General features: G+C 51.6%; 1 protein-coding gene across 1 annotated transcript in view; it reads right to left on the bottom strand.

The window, feature by feature from the left end:
* The window catches only part of PARD6G (par-6 family cell polarity regulator gamma), a 77,044-nt gene that overhangs the window by 16,622 nt on the left and 36,680 nt on the right, over positions 1-23,742 (bottom strand). Inside the window, exon 2 of the mRNA XM_069568971.1 lies at positions 19,562-19,784. Coding sequence (XP_069425072.1) covers positions 19,562-19,784 — 223 coding nt within the window. The remainder of the gene's footprint in view (positions 1-19,561; positions 19,785-23,742) is intronic.

Below are 23,742 nucleotides of genomic sequence, written 5' to 3'. Positions count from 1 at the left end.
GCAGGTGAGCATGGACGCAGCTAGAGGTATCCCCACCCCAGGAGGATATTTCCACACCACCCTCCTCCCCTGCAAAATCTCAGAGAGGAGCTTGAAGGCCCCCACACCTGCCCCAGTCCATGGAGGGGTGTCAGCACAGAGCGCCAAGTGGCACCACCCAGCTGCGTGTTTCACCAGCCCGTGTTCCTTCCCTGAGCATTTGCCTTAAAAAGTGTTGTGTGCTTTCTTGAGATAACATTCACATAACACAAAATTCACCATTTAAACCACTTAAAAAATGTATAATCCTGGGGTGTTTAGTAAATTCATAATGTTGTGGAAACACCACGACTATCTAATTCCAGAGCATTTTCATTACCCCAGAAAAAAACGCCACCATTCAAAACAACCTCCTCCCTCCAGCCCCAAGCCAGTGCTCATCTACTGTCTGTCTCTATAGTCTGGACGCTTCATATAAGTGTCTGGATGCATACCGTATGTGGCCTTCTATGTCTGACATCTTTCAGTAAGCATTATATTTTCAAGTTCATTTCTTATCTACAGCTGAATAATATTCCTCTGTACAGATGGACCACATTTTTAAAATTCATGCATCCTTGATGGACACTTGGCTTGTTTCCACTTTGGGCCTTTGTGAACTGTGCTGTGTGAATGTGTGGACACATGTGCTCATATCTCTTGGGTAGATAGCTAGGAGTGACATTGCTGGGTCATATGGTAACCATAACTTCAGCTTTTTGAGGAATCGCTGAACTATTTTCCATGGTGGCTATGCTATTTCATATTCCTATCGGCAGGGCCTGAAGGCTCTAGTTTTTCCACATTTGTTTCTCATTGTCTTCATCTTTTCATGTGCTTATTGGCATCTGAATATCTTCTCTGGAGAAATGTCTGTTCAGATCCTTTGCCTTTTTGTCATTGGTGAGAATTTTCTTTCTGTTCTGCTGCTGCTGCTGCTGCTGCTAAGTCGCTTCAGTCGTGTCTGACTCTGTGCGACCCCATAGACGGCTATTCTAGATACAAATATAAGATATGACTTGCAAATACTCTGTTCTGTTGGTTTCCATTTTCTTGATAGTGTCCCCTGATACACAGAAGTTTCACATTTTGATGAATTCCAGTTTATCTATTTTTCCTTCTGTTGGGTGTGCTTTTGGCATTATATTTAGGAAGCCATCGCCTAACCCAGGGTCATGTCCCCGTGCATTTCTAAGTAAAGCAGCAAACAAAAGTAGCTATGGCCCTGGTTCTAAAAAACAGAAACATAAATAACACCGTGTGTGGGGGAGCTGGTCTTAGGAGCTCTTTTCTGTCTGCCCTGCAGAAGAGGCCCAATACAAAATACCATGCGTTAATAGAAGTTGCTGGAACCAGCATGATGAGAATATGAGCAATGCAACCGCACAATGCACAGAGTCCTAATTTGAAAAGTTAAGCATGGCGTTTCCTCCCAGTTTCCCAGCCTCGTGAGGGTGACGCATGCCAGGAGGCTGAACAAGTTTACCAGGAAGACAAGACTCAGACCATCGTCCGTGTTTTCTGTTAAAAATTTCCTCAAGCAGATGAATCTTGAAAGCACCTCAAAGTGAAAATAAAGTCAACTCTGAAACACTTTTCTCTGCCAAGAGGAAGCCATGCCCAAGTTCTGCGAGATGTTTGATCCACTCCCCCAAAGAGTTGGCTGAGATGCTGTCAAAGCCCACTATGAGCAGTGCTAGGTCCTGCATGGCCAGTTCTGGGCAGCACCCAGGATTCTCCACCGAGACTCAGGGTCTAGATTGCTGGAGGGACCTCGGAGGTCAATGACCAGTGAAGCTTTATGGCTTCAGGAAGAAGCCAGGCTGAGGCCCAGCTAGGTCACCGTAGCCCAGGGAGCGGTTTGCTCCTTCTGAGCCACCCCTCAACCTCCCCAGGGCTCCAGAGCAAGAAAGCAAAGGCGCATGGAGCCAGGAAGTCTGAACTGCCCTCTCCAACCCACTCCAGGTGCTCAGGGTCCAGCCTTAGGCCCACAGACACAGGTAGGTCAGGGGGCCAGGAGCCACTAGGGTGACTTTCCTGAGGCCTGGAGAGGCCACGTCAGCTGGGATCACCCTTTCCTGGAGGCCGAGCTGGCTAAGAAAGTTCCTTCCTCCTCGGTCCTCAGGGCCCCCGAGGCCCAGGGAACCTCCCTCTGAGGCTAGATGCAGATGCCACTAGGTACAGGACCCTGGTGCTCGCCTGCACACTGCTCCAGAGGTGGCAGGAGTGAAGGCAGCGTCAGGAAGACTCACTCCCTCCTGTTGGCTTGTTCATTCAGTCAATGTACAGAGAAAGTGCTCGGCACCTGTTGGGAGCCGACACTAAACGGATTGGATCAAGTGGATTGAATACACAAAACAGAAAGAAAATGCCCCGACAGTCCTGCTCCTCCCTAGTAAATGTCTCGGGCAAACCCTCCCAGGCTGTTCCATGCGCCTAACACGGGTCTGTGCGGCAGGGGTCCTCCAGGCTGTTTTGTGTCCATGTGTCTGTGTAGGAAGGTTCTCCAGAGACACGGAGCTGACAGCACATGTGGACACAGACAGGAGAGGAGATTCGTGGTGGTGTTTATGGAGGCCGGGCGTCCCCGTGTCTGAGGGCAGACCCTCCAGCCCCAGAAGAGAGGGCCCTCTGCTTCACCTTTGTCCTCATTTGGTCCTCTGGCCGGTGGGGTGGGGGAGAGCCAGTCCCTGGTTCAGAGGCCCATCTCTCCTGGAGACATGAGCACAGACACAGCCTCTCTGGGCGTCACTCACGGCAGTCAAGCTGACATGTACGATTAACCATCGTGACACAAATGCAGAAAATCCACTCAGTAACACTTCATGTTTTGAGCGGAATGGGGCGCTGTGTTAGCTTGCCAGGTGGAGCTGCTGAGCAAAGCACCGCAGGTAGTTTATTCTTTGTCCTGGGGCTGGAGCTGCACTTGGTGCTGCGTGTGGATTCTTGTGAGGCCTCCTCGCAGTGGAGAGGGTACCCTGGTGGCTCCTCTTCTTCCTAGAAGGACACAGGCCCCCTCCCGTGACCTCATTTAACCTTAACTGCCTCCTGAAGAGCCTCACGTTGGGGTTAGGGCTTCGAGGTGCGGCTCTGGGGCAGTTCGGTCTGTGCTGCGTGTGCACGGCTCACACCAGCTCTTCTCGTTTTCTGCATCTTGAGCGCCGTCCGTGTGGGGCAGGTCTTTGTCACTCTGCAATGTCTAGTGCACACTGCAGGGACAGGCCTCTGTACCCATGCGACCCTCCAACTGCTCTGTGTGGGGACCCCCACAGGCCCCCACTCTTCGTGCCTCTCGTGGGCTCTTCCTGGAAGTGAGGCTGCTGAGCTTTGGGTCAACACGCATGGTGAGCCACCCCAGGCCCGCTTCTGTGATGTTGCTGCAGGCCACATCTTTAAATCCAGTGACCCCAACCGCCCACGAGCCCCAGCAACACACCGTGATGTCTTTCTGGTCAGAGAGCAGGAACTCCTAAGCGGGTTCCTGGAGGAGGGGCTTTGGGAGGAGAGGAGGGGTTGGGTTTGTGGTGAGGATCAGCCTGGAAGATAGAGGAGGACGGCTTCTCTGGGGACACTCCTGGCGCTGACGCCAGGGCCTGCAGTGTAGACCAGGTACATGGGAGTGGCTGGGGGCCAGTTCTCAGCTGCTCCAAGAGGGCGTGGATTTAAGATGGAAGGGGCAGGGAACACAGTTCGGGGCATCCAGCATGGCCTCCTTGAATGTTGTCCCCCAAGCCAAGCTGCAGAGGCTGACAGGAGGGCGTGCTCTCTCCTTCCTCGGCCCCAGCCCCCTCCCACCTGGGGGGCCATGTCAACTCCAAACAGCCTGAAGGTTGCAGGCCATTCGCTCCTCCTCTTGGGAAGAAGAGGGAGGAGGACAACCCAGCCTGGGCAGATGGTTAATAAAGAACATGCCGAGTCAAGGGAAACACAGAGCCAACCGCCCAATTTCTTACATTTTTGCAGAAGCCACAAAGGGGGACGGATCACAAAGCACCAATCGGAACTCGCCGTTCCCGCCTCAAGCCCATGTGGGAGGACTTCTTGCCAAGCCTCCCGGCCTTGTGCCCACGGCCTAGCCCACGGGGAGGGCCTGGCAGGAGGGCTGCCGTCATATTTTTGACTAGAGGGGAACATTTTTACTCGGTTACTCCGGGATCTGAAATCACTCAGGTGTGTCTCGGGGCTGCCGCCTCAGACACATGTGAGGCCAGGGCAGAGTGAAGTCATCTTTCTCAGCTAGGCGCGCACGCCCCAACCTGCAGCAACATGCCTTCCGCCCCCGGCCGTCATGGGAGAACAGTCCTTCCTTGCCAGGACTGTGTCCTGCCCTCCGCAGGTCATAGGCCTCAGCGTCACTGCAGAAGGGCTAATGGTGGGGCCCTGATGAGTGCCCCGCTCCCTCTCCCTGGGTCCTCAGGCAGGTCTTGTCCGGAGCCTCCTACCTCCGGGCCTGAGGTGCTGACCTCAGACAAGAAGCTCAGCTGAAGACTCAGCACCATGCCCTCCAACAGTGTGGTTAATCCACAGCTCCAGCTCAGCAACCAGGGAGCAGGCTGTGAGCAGCTGCCCTGTGGATCCATCACTTCACGAAGCATCAGGAGATGGAGCTGATGTCTCTCTCGAGAGGCACATTTTCAGAAGCCTGGAACCAGAGGCCCCGATGCCAGCCCTGCCCTCTGCCCTCACCTCCTCCACCCTCACCTCCAGCTGGGGCTGCTGTGCTGTCTCGTGGTCCAGACACCACACCCCAAGACTAACAGTCATGAAAGACCCTCGGTCTCATCTCACCAGCCCCAGCACACTGTGTTGGGGGCTAAGCCCGATTCAGGCCCCCCATTTCGTGGATATTAATCCCAGGAAGAGCTGTCCCCATCTCCCACCCTCTCAGATTTAATCGTTTTTATGAAATAGGCAAGAGGTCAGATGAAATGAAACATGAACCTTCAATTTCCAAGGAAAACACGGGCCTCTTAGGGGTCTGTCTGAGGAGCAGGACGGGATTGCCAGGGGCAGAACGGGGTTGGACACTTCTGAAAAGCCGGCTTTCCAACCCACGTTGGAGCCGGTGGGTTGCCACCAGCTCATGATGGGCTCTTGGTTCAGCTGCAGAGCAGATGGTGTGGGAAGAGTATCAGGACTGAATCAGAGAGAAAGGGCCACATTCGATGGCTCCTTTGCCTCCAAGTGGCCACTTAAAGCCTCAGGGGTCGCCGGCCCCACCAGGAGGAGTGGAGCCATCCACGTGTCCACCCTTCCTGCCTGGGGCTGTGATTCAGCCTGTATTTACAGGACGCTACAGCGGTTACCAGAGGGGACAACTGTAATTCAAACAGCTGAAAATAACTGTTGGCAGAAAAGCCCATACTTAGAGCAGACCTCCTTCAGCAATTCCCACGACTGGGCCCGACAGCAGAGGAGGGCACGGATGTGCCAGAGTGCGGCTGGGCAGGGGGTACAGGCCCTCGCCCCTGCCCTCAGCTGGCCTGGCTCTGCACCCTCCAGGCACTGTGAGCCTCACAGCGCCCGCCAGCTGAGTGCCCACACACGGCAGCAGCCCTTACTCAGCAGAGGCTGCTGGGCACTGCGTGGTGCCAACAGGCAGATGTCTGTTCCGTGAGCCCACGGCAAAGGCCGCCGACGCCACCTGGGCGCCTCGCCAGCAGCCTCTGAGGATGAACGCCCGCAAGCAGATCCAGGACCCTGCACACACTCAGGCCAGCCCTCCCCCGGGCTCTCTAGCCCACACACCCTGAAGACTCTGCAGAAGACACAACTTCACAGGGCCCTCAGTCCCAGAATCCAGAGCAGGGTCGAAGACCAGCTCATGTTATATACGTGGCAGAGGCTCAAAGTCAAGTGAAACACCTGCTTCAAGAACCTGCTTTCACTGCTGGCTGAGCCATATTCGACGTGGCCCTCGATAACGGTGCACTCAGCTGTGCAACCATCACTGTCGCCTAATTCCAGAGTACTGTCATCACCCCAGAAGCAAACCCCAAGGCCTTAGCTGCTCCCCATCCCCATCCGAGGCTATGACTTTTGCTCATTTATCAATCACCCCGGAGTCTGTCTGTGCAAATATGAGCAGGTATGAACACAGACCGTCACCCCCTGCTCAGTGTAACATCGTGTGCATACAACTCTGCACCCTGTGTTTTCTCCTCAGTACATCTTGAGGACCCAGATTTTAAGAGCTGAATAGGTTATCTTCCTGCTGTTTCTGAAGAGCTGTCTGGTACCCTGGCAACAAGCCAGGTCAGCAGAGGGGCTGGACAGCAGGGGCATCCAAGACGGAAAAACCATGGCAGCCAGGAACCACAGTGCGCATCCTTCTTGCGTTCCAGAGGAATTTGTGGTCTGTCCAGGGACACTTTCTGATGCCGCCTTTAGGCCCATGGAAACTTCAGCCTGTGGGCCAGGCTTGTGCAAGTGCCCAGCTCCTCTGCGGACCGCCCCAGACAGCCGCAGCTTCCTTCACTTGCAGCTCCATCTGTGGGAGGAGACACCTGAACCTCTGAGAAGCCACACGACCTCTCTGGGACTCAGGTTTGTCCTTTGTAAAGGAGGGACAGGTCATCCCCCTCAGTCCTCCATGGACTCAAAGACGCGAGGCTTCCCTGTGAGGCTCCGCAACCCTGGGAGTCTTCCCCGGCCCCTGCAGCCCACACGACAAAACCACCTCCTTTCGCAGGAAACAGGGCTCATTGAGTTCCCGCTGCGACAACAGATCTGGACCTGACACCTGACTCCTGGTGAAGCACACACAGTCTCTGCAGCGCCCTTCACCCCCGTCCTCAGGATGCCAGGACCCCTGCCAGTTACCACGGGGCCTGGCAGAGAGTGTCTGCAGAGCGACCCCAGCAGCTCACAGCACACGAGGTTAACTGGTCTGTGGCACCAGTGGATGAGGACTTAAAAAGTAGCAAAGGTGAGGAGGATGTATTTTAGTTTCAGAAGCACCTCACGACAGAGTGTGGTCGGCAGGGATCTCCCAAGGGGCCTGAGGAGGACCCAGGGCCGCCGGATCTGGAAGCCTCCTCATGCAAAGCCCAGGGAGCTGCTGCACCGAGTGCAGGGTCCTTCTGAATTACGGCGATTCCACTGATTCTGCCGGCACAGGAGATCCGTCAGTGTGCGCTAGTTAAGTGTGCCCACGTGCCTCGACAATAGGGCCGCCAGAAAGCTGCTGGAGAGATGGTTTAGGGGTTCTCTTCTTCACGCTGACAAACACTGAATCTAAACCTCAGTCTCAGATTCTGCCCTCTGATGGTCCTGAGCGTCAGAAACATGCATCTGGTGTTTTCAGTGTCAACTGCACAAAGAAATTTCATCCACTGAAAGATGCTTAAAGAGACTAGGGTGGCTCCAAGGTCAAAGGCTTATTAGCCACAGGTGGGAGCCATGCGGGCTCGGCTGTCACCTGGCTTCCCTCTCCTGAGTCTGGGAGGCGGAAGGAGGCAGGTTTGCAGGGAGGCTGACAGGCAGCACGGCTGTTGGCTGAGGGGTCCCGGTGTCTCAGGGGACTCTACTCCCAACATGCAAACACATGTCATGACACAGATTGCACTTGCCAGCTCACTGGGGTCCCGGCAAGAGGAAGACCAGTTAGGGCGCTTGACCCTCTGAGTCACTGCTGATGCCCCGACGTGTCCGGAGTTGCTGAGACCCCACACGCAGCTGAAGCCCAAGAAGCACAGCTCCCACTGCCGGCCTCCAGGCCAGGGCAGTCAGTGCATGGGAGCCAGGGGGAGGGCTGGCCACAGACAGCCCCCAGGAAGGCGTGGGATCTCTGCAGGGACTCCACTAGCAAGTGACAGTTATTTCCTAAGTGATTTACTGTTTGAAAAAGTGTAATCCCTCACTTTGGATTAGAAATTCTAACAAGACTGTAGACGTTTATCAGCTATAAGTGTGCCCCATGGGCATTTTTATAGGATTTATACTTAGATGGATAGAGGTACTTTTTGGCATTTGATTTAACTCACTAAAACACACTATTTTTAATGGGTGCAGTTCCAGCTGGGAGACGAAAAGATTTAGGAGGTGGGTGGTGTTTGCACATCACCGTGAATGGGCTGAGTGCCCCTGACCCACACTCTCAAAAACGGGTAAAATGGTCAGTGTGGTATTGTCTGTGCCTTCTCACAGTGAAACAGCCTTCGATGTGGGTAGTGTCAGGACTCTCTCTCCTCTGCAGGCCGACAAGGCGCAGCTCTTCAGGGCACCTCCCTCCCTCAGTGGTTCTCATGGGATGGGGAGTGTGGCGGGCAGGCCGGGGGCATGGCCTGCCCTGGTGTCCCCACAGAAGACAATGCAGGAGTGAGCAGCTCCAGTGCCAACCGTCAGTATCGCCCTAATGTCCACCTGCACCTGTTAAATGCTACAAGATAGCTCGGGTTTATGAGACCCTGGGTGCAGGTGGAGTCTAACGGAGACGCAGCTCCGGGCTGAAATCACTTTCCCACCGGAGAGGGTGGAAAGTACAGAGAAAAGGGCAAAAACAGGAAGACAGATCACTATGCAAGAGGAAATCCAAATCTTGCTTACGTCTCTGGAAAAGAGAAAAGTTCACGATGGAAATGTTAATCTCTGGACTCCTAACCAGCACAGGTAAACCATTCCCATGATAAGCACCTTGTGCTGAGGTCCCACTGAAGTTGACTGTATTCTAAATAAGGGTTCTCCTGGCGACAGGAAGACAACATGGTCGTGAGGTGGGGGCCCACCTTGGTTCCAGCTCCCAAGGCTGGGGCTTCCTCTGACTGCTGACAGTCACAAGTCACACCCATCACAGTGAAACGCCTGGATGTCACCTCTGTACATCCTTTGTTGAAAGGTGCCAGATAAGCCCTCACCAGGGACTATTATAAATAGATTCCAAACAACTTCAGTTGAGAATTATGTTTGGAAGCTTTGACCTTTTCTGAAGCTTTAGTTTCATCATGCACAAAATGAGAACAATCTTACAGCCTGGTTTGTTGTGAGAGTCACATGATGGCTGGAAAGTCCTTGGTCAACAGCAAACTGTTAAATGAGCATTTGTTATGAGAGTAGAAGGGATAGGTGCATTCTGGGGCCATGAACACGAGGTGCTGGAGGATCAACTCTGACCTTCACCCCGGGGATCCTGGCTGCAACTGGGACAAGCGTCTCACAAGGCCTTCCCCTCCCTGGGGCACTGATGCTGGTGATCTCCAGACCAGATGGGAGCTACTTCTAAGGGCTCCCTGAGCGGGTAGGTAACAGCGATGGATCTTAGGCAGGAATGGACGTTAAAGGGAAACAAGCAGGCTGCGATGGAGCTGGGCAACGACACAAACATACACGAGGCACAGTGTGGGGTGCCCACGAGAGGCGCCGTGGTGCGCTGTGATACGAATGTGACGAGGGTCCCCGAGGTTGCTGCAGGGCCAGGCGGTGCGTCAGGGGCCAGTCCTGCCTCTAAGCTCTGGAACCAGGAGGGAGTTATGGGCAGGGGGCCAGCCTGGCCCAGTGCAGCCAGAGAGAAAGAGGAGGGGGCAAGACAGGCAGAAGGCTGAGAAGCAGTCTGCAGTGCTGGGAGCCAGGCCGGAGCTTGGGAAGGAAGGAGAAGGAAAAGGTAAAAAGGAGCAAGCGAGCATCTCCAGAGCTGTGAGCTCGGGCCTGGAGGAAGGCGGCACAGGGCGGCTTCATCCCGGGCTTGCGGCCACTCTTTGAAAGCAGGGCTTCCTTTCCTCGGCTGCTGCCTGTTCACAGCGGATCCCTCCTCCCCACTGGTGAGCCCCACTGAGGCTGCATCACCGTGGATGGGTGGGCTGAAGACACACCCCCTGGATTTCCACCTGCCTCCAGTCTCCACAGGTGTCCTCTGCCATGAGAAGCCCTTTAAACAGAAATGGCCTGTCTCAAGAACACCCTTAGTGTCTCTGTGTGGGGCGCTTTCACAGGAGCTGCTCCAGGGCACAGTCTTCTCCCAGGGGGTGCCTGTGGAGCCCCCACCAAGTGCAGCTTCTCCTCCAGCTGTCTTCATTTTCACCCCAAAAGATTTCCCTCCAAATGCAGTGGCATTTAATTGGATTCAAAGCAATTACTAACAGGAATGAAAACAGCTTCCTCAGCTCACTGACCGTGAGAACACAGGCAGGTGTAGACTAGATGGGTAAGAAAGAAGATTTAAGTTTCCAGTATCCTGGAGCTTTTTTTCCAGTAAAAATGTATCAAATACAAAATGCTTAAGATCTTTAAACATTTAAGATGAATACTCATCAACTATTTCTCATCTAAACAAAAGATGTTTTAACCAGCCACTGTTAAAGACCCAGCCACTGGGTCTTTGCTGTTTTGCTTGGCCTTTTTCTTGCTGAGTCAAGCAGAGGCTGCGCTTCGTTTCAGTGCAGGGACTTCTCGCTGGGATGGCTTCTCTCGTTGTGGAGCACAGGCTTTAGGTGTGTGGGCACAGTAGCTGCCGCACGTGAGTTCCAGGGTGCTTGTGCTGCAGTAGTTGCGACGCAAGGCTCAGTAGTCGTGGCTCTTGGGCTTAGCTGGTCCATGACACGTGGGATCTTCCTGGACCAGGGATCAAGCCCACGTCTCCTGTGTTGGCAGGCAGATTCTTATCCACTGCACTACCAGGGAAATCCCTGTTTTAACCAGCCACTTTATAAACGAGGACACTCCACCAGTTCACAGAGCATCCGCTTAAACCTCCCATGGTTCTGCATCAGCCTCGGCACAACCTGCACAGCCTGCAGGACCTGGCCCCTCTCTGGAGTTGCAGTGGCCCCGCGACCCGCCCCCCAAAGGACAAACAGGACCAACCTGCTCGCCACAGCGCTGGAGACTCAGCAAGTCCAGAAAGGAACGGCCATGTTCGCCGGTCTGAATGCTAGGTGGGCGCCGGGGCTCTGCCTCCGTGGGAGGCGCCCCAGCGCCAGGCACGTGGGGGAGGCTGGTGCAGTCGCAGTCTATAGGCAGGGCTGTTCCAGAAGGCCAAGGAATCTCTCCCTTTAAAAATGGGCAATGGCACATAACCCTAACCCACTCTGGAAACTGAAACACAGCCCTGTTATGTTATCAGAGGAGTCTGCTGCTTTGTGTTTAGACAGATTTTTACAAAGAGAAATCCTACTCACACTGGCAGCTTGACAACCAGGATTATCAGCTCAAACATGAAAAGAAAGCCCCAACCGTGCTTCTGTTTTTGGGCCTTATTTCCCATCAGACTGGAAATCCTTGAGCTCATGCTCACGGAGAACCAGCTTAAATACATGTGTTAATTGTGGCAAACGACCCGCTTGGACCAGACAGGAAAACGACACTGTGACCACATTCAGCCCCATGACCCTCCGGCCCCTGTGGAAGCGCACTGCTTCAGCAGGCACAGTGCCCCCTGCATGGCCTCTCCCCTGGAGCCCCGTCCTGAAGGTCCCCCCGGGAGACCTGGCTGGGAGGGGCTCCCTGAACTCGGAGGGTGGGGGCAGGCTGGACTCGGAGTTCCCAGTGGCCCCAGGGGTGCTATCCTAGCCGAGGGCAGCCCCTCACCCCACAGCGCTGAGAGACCCTTGCTGGCCTCACTGCAGTGTTCAGGAGGGTCAATGCAAAGCTCGTGAGTTTTCATGCCACATAAGAACAGTCTTCAAAGGTGTGTTTTAAAAGACCCAATTCAAATGTCATTTTAATGCCCGGCTAAAGAGAGGCCTACTGGCATAAATACACTTTAGTTAAAAACATGCCTTTTAATCCAGCAAGAACATTTCTACCAATTAATCCTGAATCTGACACGTTTATGAAAGGTACAACACAGTTTACTATAGTGAAAAATTGGAACAGTTTAGATTAATATGGGATTAGTCACAGTTTGTTACATTCATACAATTGCTATGTCTGTTAAAAAGATGGTAAATACAATATAATCTACAAGGAGTCAAAAATGTGATGCTAGACTAAAATGATCTCTGTAGTATGTGTATTATGACCCTGTTTATATAAAACTGTATCCAATGAGCTGTATCTACACCAAGGGGTCTGGAGGCGCCTCACCAAACTACTTAACAGTGGTCATCTCAGAGTGCTGGAGTTATTTTCGTGTTGTTTGAATTTTCTTTTACAAATATGTTATAAATAGTAAAAAATTTTTTTAAACGTTTCTTTTGAAGTTAATTAATTTTTGGTTGACCTGGGCCTTTGTTGCTGTGCAAGGGCTTTCTCTAGCTGTGGCAAGCTGGGGCTGCTCTTCGCTGCTGCACAGCCTTCTGGTTATGGCGGCGTCTCTTGTGGAGTGCAGGCTCGAGGTGCTCGGACTTCAGCAGCTGCAGCCCAGGGGCTCAGAAGCTGTGGCTCGCAGGCTCAAGGGCACAGGCTCAGAAGCTGTGTCACACGGGCGTTAGTTGCCTGTGGCATGTGGGGTCTTCCTGGACCAGGTATAGAACCTGTGTCCCCTACATTGGAAGATGGATTCTTATACTGGACCACCAGGGATGTGCCAGAAAAAAGCAAAACAAAACATTTTTTAAAACAAATGTTTTACAAAGGATTTAATGACCTAGGATATGTTTGTGATGTGTAAAGATTTTTAAAAGAGTCCAAATTATTAATATACTATGGGCTTGAAAACATTGAAAAGTATATATGACTAGCAAGTAAATAAGGAAGAAGTAGATTCCCATTCCATCTGTGTAAACGCTCACTGTTCATACACAAGGTGTCTGCGGGGTGGTCAGAGAACAGGATCAGCCAGCTGTGTCTCCCCTCCCTCCCAAAGGCCCAGCTGGAGGAGCCGCTGCAGTGGCACGGATGGAGGGAGTGCGTCCGGGAGACGGGGCGGCCCTGGCTGTCTGATGGCGCCTGCAGAGTGGCCAGCCTCCCCAAGACAAGCCCCGGACGCTTCTGGATGGTGCGTGGCTCGGGCTCTGTTTGCTTTTTAATGAGCTGTGTCAGCACATTCTCTCCCACATCCACTCCCACTCCAGGGTGAACACGGGGTTCAGGCGTTTTGTTTTCTGCATGTTCCCATGGTAGAGCAGTGGGAGAATTTTTGTCCTTTTTTATAATTAGAAAATAAAAGGAAATTTCCAAACATGTAAACGTCCAGAAATCAGTGACAAAAAAGCCAATGTGTCTTGTGACACATCTCCCATAGCAGAGGGTGTTTACCTGCAGGTTCTACGCCTGTTCCGAAAAGTGTGGGCCCAGAGAGGAAGTGAATTCAGTGAAATTACATCCTTACCCTGCCCTCAACACACAGCCTCAAAACCTTAGGGAGTATCTTAGGAAACAGAATAAAATATGGAAAAAAATACAGAAATTCAGTTGTGGCCACTTAAAATGTTACACCCACTGAGTGCTTTCTGCAGTGAACCCCTAACTCCAAAACCAAACACACCTCCTGCTACTTAATGCAGAATCCAAGAAAAGCATTTACAAAGCAGAAATTATAGATTCTGCCAGTATCTGTAACCAAATTCACAACCAACTTATTTTGAAGAACATCCCTTTATTACTTTTTCTGGCAACTCACTTAAGTGACATCACAAGCAAATACCCTTACCTCCCTACCCTACCCCCAATCATGCAGTTTCTGATAACCAAAAAAGTTTTAAAATGTATCTTCCTCATTCTAGGAACCCAAAAGAATGTCAGAATGCCAAGAACAGTTAACAGACACTTGCAAATGACCCACATTTATGTTTATTTTAAAAGTAAATAGTTGAGAGTCCTCTAATTATGCTGGAGATCTTTTGGTATACTTAAGTCATCAAGCCTCTGCTGGCACTGTGGGAGGCCCCTTACCCCGTGGGCAGAGAGCCACTGAGATTCCATTAGGGCCCCTCCTCTGGTCTTGGTCTGGGGCCAGAGGGGTACAGGCCCATCTCATAGATGATAAGAACACAGGGGTCGCTAGTACTGGGAGGGTTTATTTTGTGGGTAAGTGGTGACAAGTGAGTGTCTGTACTTCCTGTTTATTCTGCTGAAAATAGAGACACTCCCAGTGCCTTTGCTGGTCTCCTGCTGCATTCCCTCCGCCTTGGGCCAGTCTCCAGCTGTTCTCACAGGACCGGGGAGGACAGGAGTGTGTGTGTGTGGCGGGGGGAGTGTGCCGGGAGGGAGCAGATTTTGACCAGATTTGGATTCCTCCACTGTGAGTACTTCATTCTGGGGACTGCTGTTATTCTTAAGTGGGCAAAGCATTAAAGTAAAAGGTACAGTGACATCTCTTACCCATCCGAGGGGAAAACCTGCACAGCTTGTAACAGTAGACAGCCCTGGGCAGAAGAGGGATAAGTGTAGTAAATGCAGAAGGAAAGGAACCTGCCGATGTGAAGGCTATGGGGGGGTGGGGGGGGCGCTGGGTTTGATCCCTGGTCAGTGAGCTAGATCCCAGGTGCCACAAATAAGAGTCACGTGCTGCAACTAAATGTCCAGGATGTCACCACTAAGATGCGGCACAAAGGTACATTTATATCTTAGAAAAGACACATTCTACTGAGTAAAAGACAACGCTCAGAACAGGGAAACATATTTGCAAATAATGTGTCTGAATGAGGGATTAATATCCAGATAAATAGAGAACCAAAACTCTACAACCAGAAACAAACCATCCAGTGCAAAATGAGCAAAAGACTTGAATAGATATCTCTCCAAAGAAGGCATATGAATGATGATTAAGCAAGTGAAAAGATGCTCAACATCACTAATGATGGGAAACACTAATCAAAACTACAGTGAACTACCAGCTCATATCCATCAGGATGGCTATTACCCCCAAACCAGAAAATAAGTGTCAGTGTGCGTGTGGAGAAACCGGAACCCCTATTCCCTGTTGGTGGGAATGTAAAATGGAATAGCCACTGTGGAAAACAGTATGGGGCTTCCTCAGAAAAACAAAAAATACAGTTACCATGTGACCTAGCAATTCCACTTCTAGGCTCATACTCAGGAATTGAAAGCAGGGTCTCAAAGAGCTTTTTGTCTCTCATGTTCACAGCAGCATTATTCACAATAGCTTAACGTGGAAGAAACCCACGTGTTCATCAATGGAATAGTGGAAAAGCAAAACGTGGTAGCCACAGAAGGTACTGAATAGCCTTAAAGGAAGAGCAAATTGTGACATAGGTTGCAGCATGGATGAAGCTTGGAGGACATTTTGCTCAGTCACTGAAACAGGCCAGTACAAAAGGACAAATACTGTCTAATATCACCTATATGAGGTACTCAGAGTTGTCAAAATCATAGAGACAAAAAGTGGCGGTTGCCAGGTTTGAGGGAGGGGAAATGGGGAGTCAGTGTTTAACAGGCAGAGTGATGCAGTTTTATGAGATGAAGTTTCAGGGGCGGATGGTTGTGGCTGCTGCACGACGGCAGGAGCACGTTTAATGCCGGAGAGCTGAACACTTGCATGGTCCCAATGCTATTCTTTTCATAATTTTATTTGTTTATTTGGCTGTGCTGAGTCTCCATGGCTGTGCTGGCTTTCCTCTAGTTGTGGAGATGGGGGCTACTCTCTTGTTGTGGTGCACAGACTCATCGTGCTGGCTTCTCTGGTTGTGGCCCCCGGGTTCTAGGCACATGGACTCGAGGACTCTGCGGCATGTGGGATCTTCCTGGATCCGGGATCCAACCTGTGTCTCCTGCATTGCTACTGCTGCTGCTGCTGCTAAGTCGCTTCAGTCGTGTCCGACTCTGTGCGACCCCATAGACGGCAGCCCACCAGGCTCCCCCGTCCCTGGGATGCTCCAGGCAAGAACACTGGAGTGGGTTGCCATTTCCTTCTCCAATGCATGAAAGTGAAAAGTGAAAGTGAAGTTGCTCAGTCTTGTCCGACTCTTAGCGACCCCATGGACTGCAGCCCACCAGGCTCCTCTGTCTATGGGATTGGCAGGTGGATTCTTTACCACTCAGTCAACAGGGAAGCTCCTACACTGCTAAATTTTATGTTATATGTATTTGAATACATTTAAAAAAAGAAAAATGTGGAAAATGTGGCACTAAATAGACCGTGAAAAGCACACAGTTCACAGTGTGAGCTGAAACAAGCAGGCAGAGCAGCGCCTGCTCTGCTTTGGCGGGAACGTGCGTTGGCAACCTGTGCGCATCTGCAGACAGCCGTGAAAGCGCTGCTACAGATAAACTGGTCACAAACGGAACCCACACACGACGTGTGGATCGGGCTGGAGCCGTACAACACAGGCCGGTTTCATCCACGAGGGCTTGCTTCCTATCTGTACTGCAGGCTGGACCCCAGAGCGCTTTACTCCTTCTGATGGCTGAATAATACCTTAGTGGGCAGATACCTCGCATTTCGTTTATCTGTTCATCCACCATCAATGTACAGAAAGTTATGAAGTAGATGACCGAGTGGGTGTGGTTACAGTAAAATCACAGAAATAGCATTTCTGTGACCAAAAGCTCAGAGCTCCTGCTGTGGGAAAGGACGTGGGGTTGGAGTGTTCCCTCCAGGACTCTCAGGCCAGTCCACCCCCAGGAAGGGCAGCCCCGTCACAGGGCTGGTGGGCCTTTCCTGAGCACGGGGGGCATCAGGGTGGTGCTGCTTCCCGCCTGCCGTCCGGAGAAGCGCAGCTGCCCCTGCCTCTCCCGACGACAGCGACAGGATCGAGGGGCCAGGCTTCCTACACAGCGGAAACATTCTCCTCTTGAAGCCTGACAACAACCTGAGGTGGGCTCCCCCACAGAACCGGTGAGAATGGTAGGCTCAGGGGCCTCCGGGGCGGTGATAGAGTGCTGGGTGGCGGGGGTGAGCGCCCCTGAAGTCAGGGTCCCGGAGAGAGTCCTGGGGGCGGGGGTGAGCACCCCCTGAAGTCAGGGTCCCTGAGAGTCCTGGGGGCGGGGCGGGGGTGAGTGCCCCCTGCTGTCAGGGTCCCGGAGAGAGTGGTGGGGGTGGGGTGGGGTGGGGGTGAGCGCCCCTGCATTCAGGGTCCCGGAGAGAGTGGTGGGGGGCGGAGGTGAGCACCCCCTGAAGTCAGGGTCCCTGAAAGAGTGGTGGGGAGCGGGGGTGAGCGCCCCCTGAAGTCAGGGTCCCTGAGAGAGTGTTGGGGGCGGGGGTGAGCACCCCCTGAAGTCAGGGTCCCTGAGAGAGTGTTGGGGGCAGGGGTGAGCACCCCCTGAAGTCAGGGTCCCTGAGAGAGTGTTGGGGGCGGGGGTGAGCACCCCCTGAAGTCAGGGTCCCTGAGAGAGTGCTGGGGGGCGGGGATGAGCGCCCCCTGAAGTCAGGGTCCCTGAGAGAGTGCTGAGGGCGGGGGTGAGCACCCCCTGAAGTCAGGGTCCCTGAGAGACTGTTGGGGGCAGGGGTGAGCACCCCCTGAAGTCAGGGTCCCTGAGAGAGTGTTGGGGGTGGGGGTGAGCACCCCCTGAAGTCAGGGTCCCTGAGAGAGTGCTGAGGGCGGGGGTGAGCACCCCCTGAAGTCAGGGTCCCTGAGAGAGTGTTGGGGGCGGGGGTGAGCACCCCCTGAAGTCAGGGTCCCTGAGAGAGTGTTGGGGAGCGGGGGTGAGCGCCCCCTGAAGTCAGGGTCCCTGAGAGAGTGTTGGGGGCGGGGGTGAGCACCCCCTGAAGTCAGGGTCCCTGAGAGAGTGCTGAAGGCGGGGGTGAGCGCCCCCTGAAGTCAGGGTCCCTGAGAGAGTGCTGAGGGCGGGGGTGAGCGCGCCCCTGCGGTCACAGAACAGAAAGGCAGCGGCTGGAGGCAAAGCCCCGATGCTCAAAACGCTTACAAGAGGGTTAGAGCCCTGAGGCAGCTGGTTATTCTTTGGGCTACTTCTGTGAGGCCGGGAAAAAGCGAAAATACAAAGGACAGGACGCGGGGCCTGAGCCCGCACGCCCGAGCAGCACAGCCTCGTGTGCGGCCCCGCGGGCAGCGTCCCGCCTCCCCTGGTGAGCCGACGTCACAGGTGTGTCACGAGGGCGCCCGTAGTGCCTCCCACCCCACTGCACGTGCCAGCGGCACAGAGACCCGTTTCTCACACATGCGCACGGCTCACACCCACGCCTCACTCTCTGCACCTCGGGAGACGACGCCACAACCTGGGATGGCCGGCAGAGCTGTGGACGTGGGATCTGGACAACACACCAGCCCTGGGAGCACATGACGATACAACACTGAGAGGCCAGAACAAAGAGACGAGAGGATGGCGGCGGTGCAGGCTGATCGAGATCGGGCCTGGCTGAGAGGGTCGCAGGAGAACAGGCACCCAGATGTGCCGGGCAGTGGGTGCAGGTGTAGCCACACAGAAGGAGGGGCCGTGGAGGGCCCGACGCCCCGGCGACTGCACGGAGCGCCCGCGCCCGCCCCACCCCCGTCACCGTGAGGAAGTGGCAGCTGTGTTGACTTTTCGCGACCAGCAGCAGGACACCCCGGCTCAGCCAGGGCCGCAGATGCAGCACTTCTGATCTGGTGCCAGAGAACCAGATCGAGGTGAGGTCAGCGGCGCCCCTGCGGGCCCTCCTCCACGTCCCCTCCACCACCGCACACAGGAGGCCCTGGCCGATGCTCAGCGCGCTCTGCTTGTGTGGCCCCCTCGCCACAGGACAACTGGTGGCGAGCGATGTAAGAACACTGTCAGTCAAGCAGGGACTCAGGTGGAGGAGAGACAACCAGGCCCCGGCCCCTTGCCGGCAGCTCTGGGCTCCGCTTCCGGCCGCCCTCACACTGCTGCTGCTCCGGGCGGGAAGAGCCCACAGCCCCCGGGACTAAGGCCAGTCTCCCTCCTCCCCAGACGGTGGAGTCCCAGCAGAGAACACTGTGAGCAGGGCCCCGCCCGCACACTGCTCCCCCAGGGCAGCGCAGAGGCCCCTCAGGGAGCGAGGGACAGTCCCCACACGGGAATTGGAAAGCGCCCTTTCCCCACGCCAGGCCTCCCCCACTAGTGTCCTTCTCTTCAGGACGGTATTTAGAATTGTCAAGGTTCTCCCAAGTCCAGAGACAAGAAAACAAGTCTAATGTGCAGCTCTGAGGAGTAAATCCACCGGAGTGCCTCCGCCTCAGTCATCAACCCGTGTTAGCGATTTATTTTCACATGAAGTTATACTGCTGTTACAGGCCTTCAGAGCTAAAAACCAACCAAAGTTATAATCTAAAGCTTACATTTTCCCCCAATCCTAAAAAGACAATGGAAAACATATACTAACAACCTTTACTTTAATTCTTGGGTTACTGGCTAATGACTACGGTTAAAATACTGAAAATATAGATGTCATTTTTCCTCAGTATTTAAAAATCACGAGTCAACACAATTTCAGGTGGAAAATGCAGTTTAAATATTGTTAAGAATATTTTCTAAGAAATTAATGTTGACCAAACAGATCTTAATTTCTTTAGTCTCTTATCAAAGGCCAGAAAACAGAGTAAGTGGGATGGGCGGAGGGGATATATACATAATTTGTTTTGTTGTACGGCAGGAACCACACAGCACTGTAAAGCAATTTTCCTCCAGTTAAAAAATAAATTAAAAAAAGAAATCAGAATAACATGGTTCTGAAATGACAGATGAAACTGGAAAGTGTATTTATTTTTTAAATGAGCGCCAAGCAGGAGCATGGGCTCAGCCTCTTGAGTACCTCGTTTCTGGATGAAAACCCTGAGCAAGGGGTTTGCGCTGGAGACGGCTTTGCAGAAGTTGTCATCGTTGTTGATGGGCAGCAGGTCGCCATGCACGTCCGCATAGCCAATGGTCACCTCGGTGTTGGCGATGTGGTGGGTGTGCACGACGAGCTTGTAGAAGTCTTCGAACCTCCCAGGCTTCTGGCGGTCCAGAGAGAACCTTCGGAACTCGGCTCCAAACTAGGAGGAAACAGATAGCGGTGCGTGAACAGCAGGGACCAGCATCGGAGATGAGGCATCATGACCGGGCCTCCCGGAGGCCTGGACGTGGCTGCATCGGCACCCCAGTCCTCGTGGAGCCCTGAGAGAAGGGAGGCGGAAGCATGGGGGAACAGTTCATGCGCATGGACCCCTGTCCTGCGGACCCCAGGAGAGGTGCGCAGCTCAGGCTGTAGGGTGGGGGTCCCTCCTCACTGGGGACCCCGGAGCATCCCCAGGTTGGGCCACACTGCACAGCCCAGGACATCCATCAGACACTCAGAGGCATGAGTGAAACAAAGGCCAGCTGCAACTTCTGAACTCTCCCCTAAGGGGAATGGGAAGTCCTGGGCAGTTTTAATATTAAGGAAGGAAATGTCTGGATATGATTTGCATTTTAAAAACACCAAATGGCTGCACTTCAAAAGGATCAGAAGTGGCAGCAAAATTGAAAGAAAAGAACCTGGTGAAAACCATGCTTCACAAGCCTCTGGGAGACAGGAGCATGGGTTCTGGCTAAAAAGAGCAGGTCCCTTTAAAAAAGATGCAGCTCGCTGCCCTGCTCTGGGAAACAGTCGGGCCCACCTCTTTCCTGTCAGCCCCTGGCTCTGGCTCAAATGCCCACAGCGTTGCCTGCAGACCTCCAGGCCACCTGCTAGGCGTACCCTGGGTCACCTCCCGCAGGCTGACCTGTCCAGCGATCTAACAACACCGCCTGTTTGTTTGGCCTGAGGCTGCTGGCTTAGGACACGCTGTTGTTCCTCACTTGGCAAAAGGGAACTTTATTCATCAGGCAGGACAGACTTTGTGCTCTTCTATATAACTGAAAACTAATTACATTGGTTCCAAAACACACAAAAATGAAATGTCTAATGTTTACATAAAACTAATAGTTACATCACCTAGACATTATGTCAACTACAAGGGCAATGCAACTCAAACCATGCAGGTGTGAGTGGCTCTAAAATTTGGGGAGGCATCCGTCATGGAGGACCCCCGAGTTCTGGAACTGGCTACTTTGGAATGCAGCCCAAGAATGTGTGTTTTTCACAAGTGCCCAGGAGGAGCTGATGCTGCTGGTCTGGGAATCACTCAGATAAAACCACTGACTTAAAGGGAATATCTCCAGACCTCAGCTTACACAGATCCCTGAGAAACAGTCTCAGATCTCATTTCCCTTTTAAAAAGCAAAGGAAAACACCATTCTTCATTGCCCCTGAAATAAAAAAAACTTCAAGTTTGGGAAAATCCACCTTCAGTGGCTAATTAAACTAAAGCCTGTTCCACACGCTGAGGTCCAGGGGTGTGTTCTCCTCCATCCCCTTGCCCTCTCCCTGTTACTTCTCAATATCTTCTCTAAGCACGCACACATGAGCAGGCTGCCAGGCTGCCGGGGGGCAAGGCACACCCCCTCTTACACACAGGGAGACATCCTAGGCTGGCAACTTTTCAAGACACGAGATCAAGCAGACAACACAAGTTTAATGTGACTTCTTTCATAATCAGTTATCCAGTCACATCATGATGTTTATTTCAATAAGAGTCACCCATCATCTTTCCTGTTTGCTATCTCACATATGCTAATTTCCAGAGCAATTAGTTTTTATCAACACTTGCCTCATTTTCACTAAATACGCAAGAAGAGTTTAATCATATCTAATGAAACCAGTAAGACTATTTTTGACTTTTACCTCAGTCAAATATTCCCCCAAACTGAATACAACACACTCACTTCCCTCCAAGGGACATCAGACGCCTTGTCCCCCTCCCTACTCCTAGCCTTAGGCCACATATTTAAGTCATGAGAAGCAGCGTGTTAGTTCTGCAGTGTTATAGTCTTGACTGCACTTGATATTAATCTCAGATGAAATTCAATTTGTTTCATAGTTCTTTTAGTACTTTTCCTCAAAATACATGTTAATTTGAAATGCAGATGAATTCTGCGTTTTTCCTGACAGAAAGCAAGTCTGGTTTGTGTTTGATAAAGAGGCTGGCTTTGTCAATCCAGCTGTATGTTGCCTATGCTTCATTTGCTGAATGAGTTCCAAAGTTGGGCAAAAAGAAGTGTGAAATGTGAGATGATAAAAGCATTTTTTTTGAACTTTTTTTATTGTGGCAAAATACACATAAAATTCACCATCTTAACCATTCTTAAGTATACAGTTCGGGGGCATTAAGTACTTTCACACTGCTGCACAACCAACGGCACTATCATCTGCCTTCACTCTTTATCTTGTAAAACTAAAACTCTGCTCCCATCAAGCAGTAACTACCATTTCCTGGCTCCCTGACCCTGACCCCGCTGTGCTTTCACTTTTTCTCTCTCTCTACATATGTATAGATTTCTCTCTCTCTCTCTCTATATATATATGCATATAATTCATTATCAGATACATGATTTGTAAACCTCTCCTCCCATCTGTCTTTTACTCTGTGGTGCTGGGAGGGAAAGATAGACTTTTGATACAGTTGTGTAACTTACTTCCTAACCTAGGCCAGGCACAGTAATGCAAGTTTTTCTTAAAACTTTCTTTGAAACTGGTAGCTGTTTTACAGGTTTGATTATGGAATAATGTAACAGACAAAAGGGTGAAGCTCAGCGGCTACCCTTTCATGAGTCCTGCTGTGGAGACACAGTCCACAGTGAGACGCTGAACACATTAGGATGTGATTCTCCAGTGAATTTCAATTTTGGTTCAGTATTCCATAGGGATCCCTCTCTCCTAATGCAGCGGTCTTCACATGTGACATATCCTGTCAAAAATTTTGGAAAAACCTACCAGTATAAAAGGGATAATACACCTTTAAGTTGGCATCTAAATTTTTCATAATGAAAATAAATAGTTGCAAAGAATATAATTTCCAGCTGTGCTGTGCTTAGTCGCTCAGCCATGTCTGACTCTTTGTGACCCCATGGACTGTAGCCTGCCACACTTCTCTGTCCCAGGGATTCTCCAGGCAAGAATACTGGAGTGGGTTGCCATGCCCTCCTCCAGGGGATCTTCGTAACCCAGGGATTGAACTCAGGTCTCCCGCATTGCAGGTGGATTCTTTACTGTTTGAGCCACCAGGGAAGCCCTAATTTCCAGCATGCTGTAAATATTTTATTTAAAAATAAATATTTTATCGTATGACCTTTTAAATATAGTCAATGAAATCTAAATGTCATCGTCATTTGATACTACCAACATACATTTTAAAATAGAATGAACGAGCTCTTGTATAATAATCAGAAAATCGAACAAGGTGGTTTTTTTCTCTTTGATCTCTGGTTTCCATTGCACTGCTCCAGGAGAATTTAATCCTGATATTTTATCCTAATAATCTATGTTTGGTTACCCTATCACTCTCCTCTACAACAAAATTAGATAAATTGAAGTTAAACATTACCCTTGAGGCCGTAAGTCTCTCTTTGTGAAAATATTTCAAAGTTGTTTCTATTGGGTATAGAGTTTTAGTTTTGAAAAATGGAAGTGTTCTGGAGCAGATGCACAACAATGTGAATGTAATTAACACTACTAAACTACACTGGGCTTCCCTGGTGGCTCGGCTGGTAAAGAATCCGCTTGCAATGCGGGAGACCTGGGTTCTGTCCTTGGGTTGGGAAGATCCCCTGGAGAAGGGAAAGGCTACCCACTCCAGTATTCTTGCCTGGAGAATTCCATGGACAGAGGGGCCTGGCTGACTACAGTCCATGGGGTTGCAGAGAGTTGACGTAACTGGGTGACTTTCACTTCACTTCACCTCAAACTGTACACTAAAAAGTGGCTGAGATAGTAACTTTTATGCATGTGTATTTTATCACATTTATAAATCAAGTAATGTAAAAAAAATAGATTTTTACAGTAAAAAAGTTTCTAGATTGTCTTTGCAATTATTAAATCAAATTGGAACATAGTTATAAGATTTGACAAATGATTATTAGCCTTCCAAAGGAAAC

Source organism: Ovis canadensis, chromosome 23 (genome assembly GCF_042477335.2).
Source record: "Ovis canadensis isolate MfBH-ARS-UI-01 breed Bighorn chromosome 23, ARS-UI_OviCan_v2, whole genome shotgun sequence".
Taxonomy (NCBI): Eukaryota; Metazoa; Chordata; class Mammalia; order Artiodactyla; family Bovidae; genus Ovis; species Ovis canadensis.
This window is presented reverse-complemented; position numbering and strand designations above follow the sequence as displayed.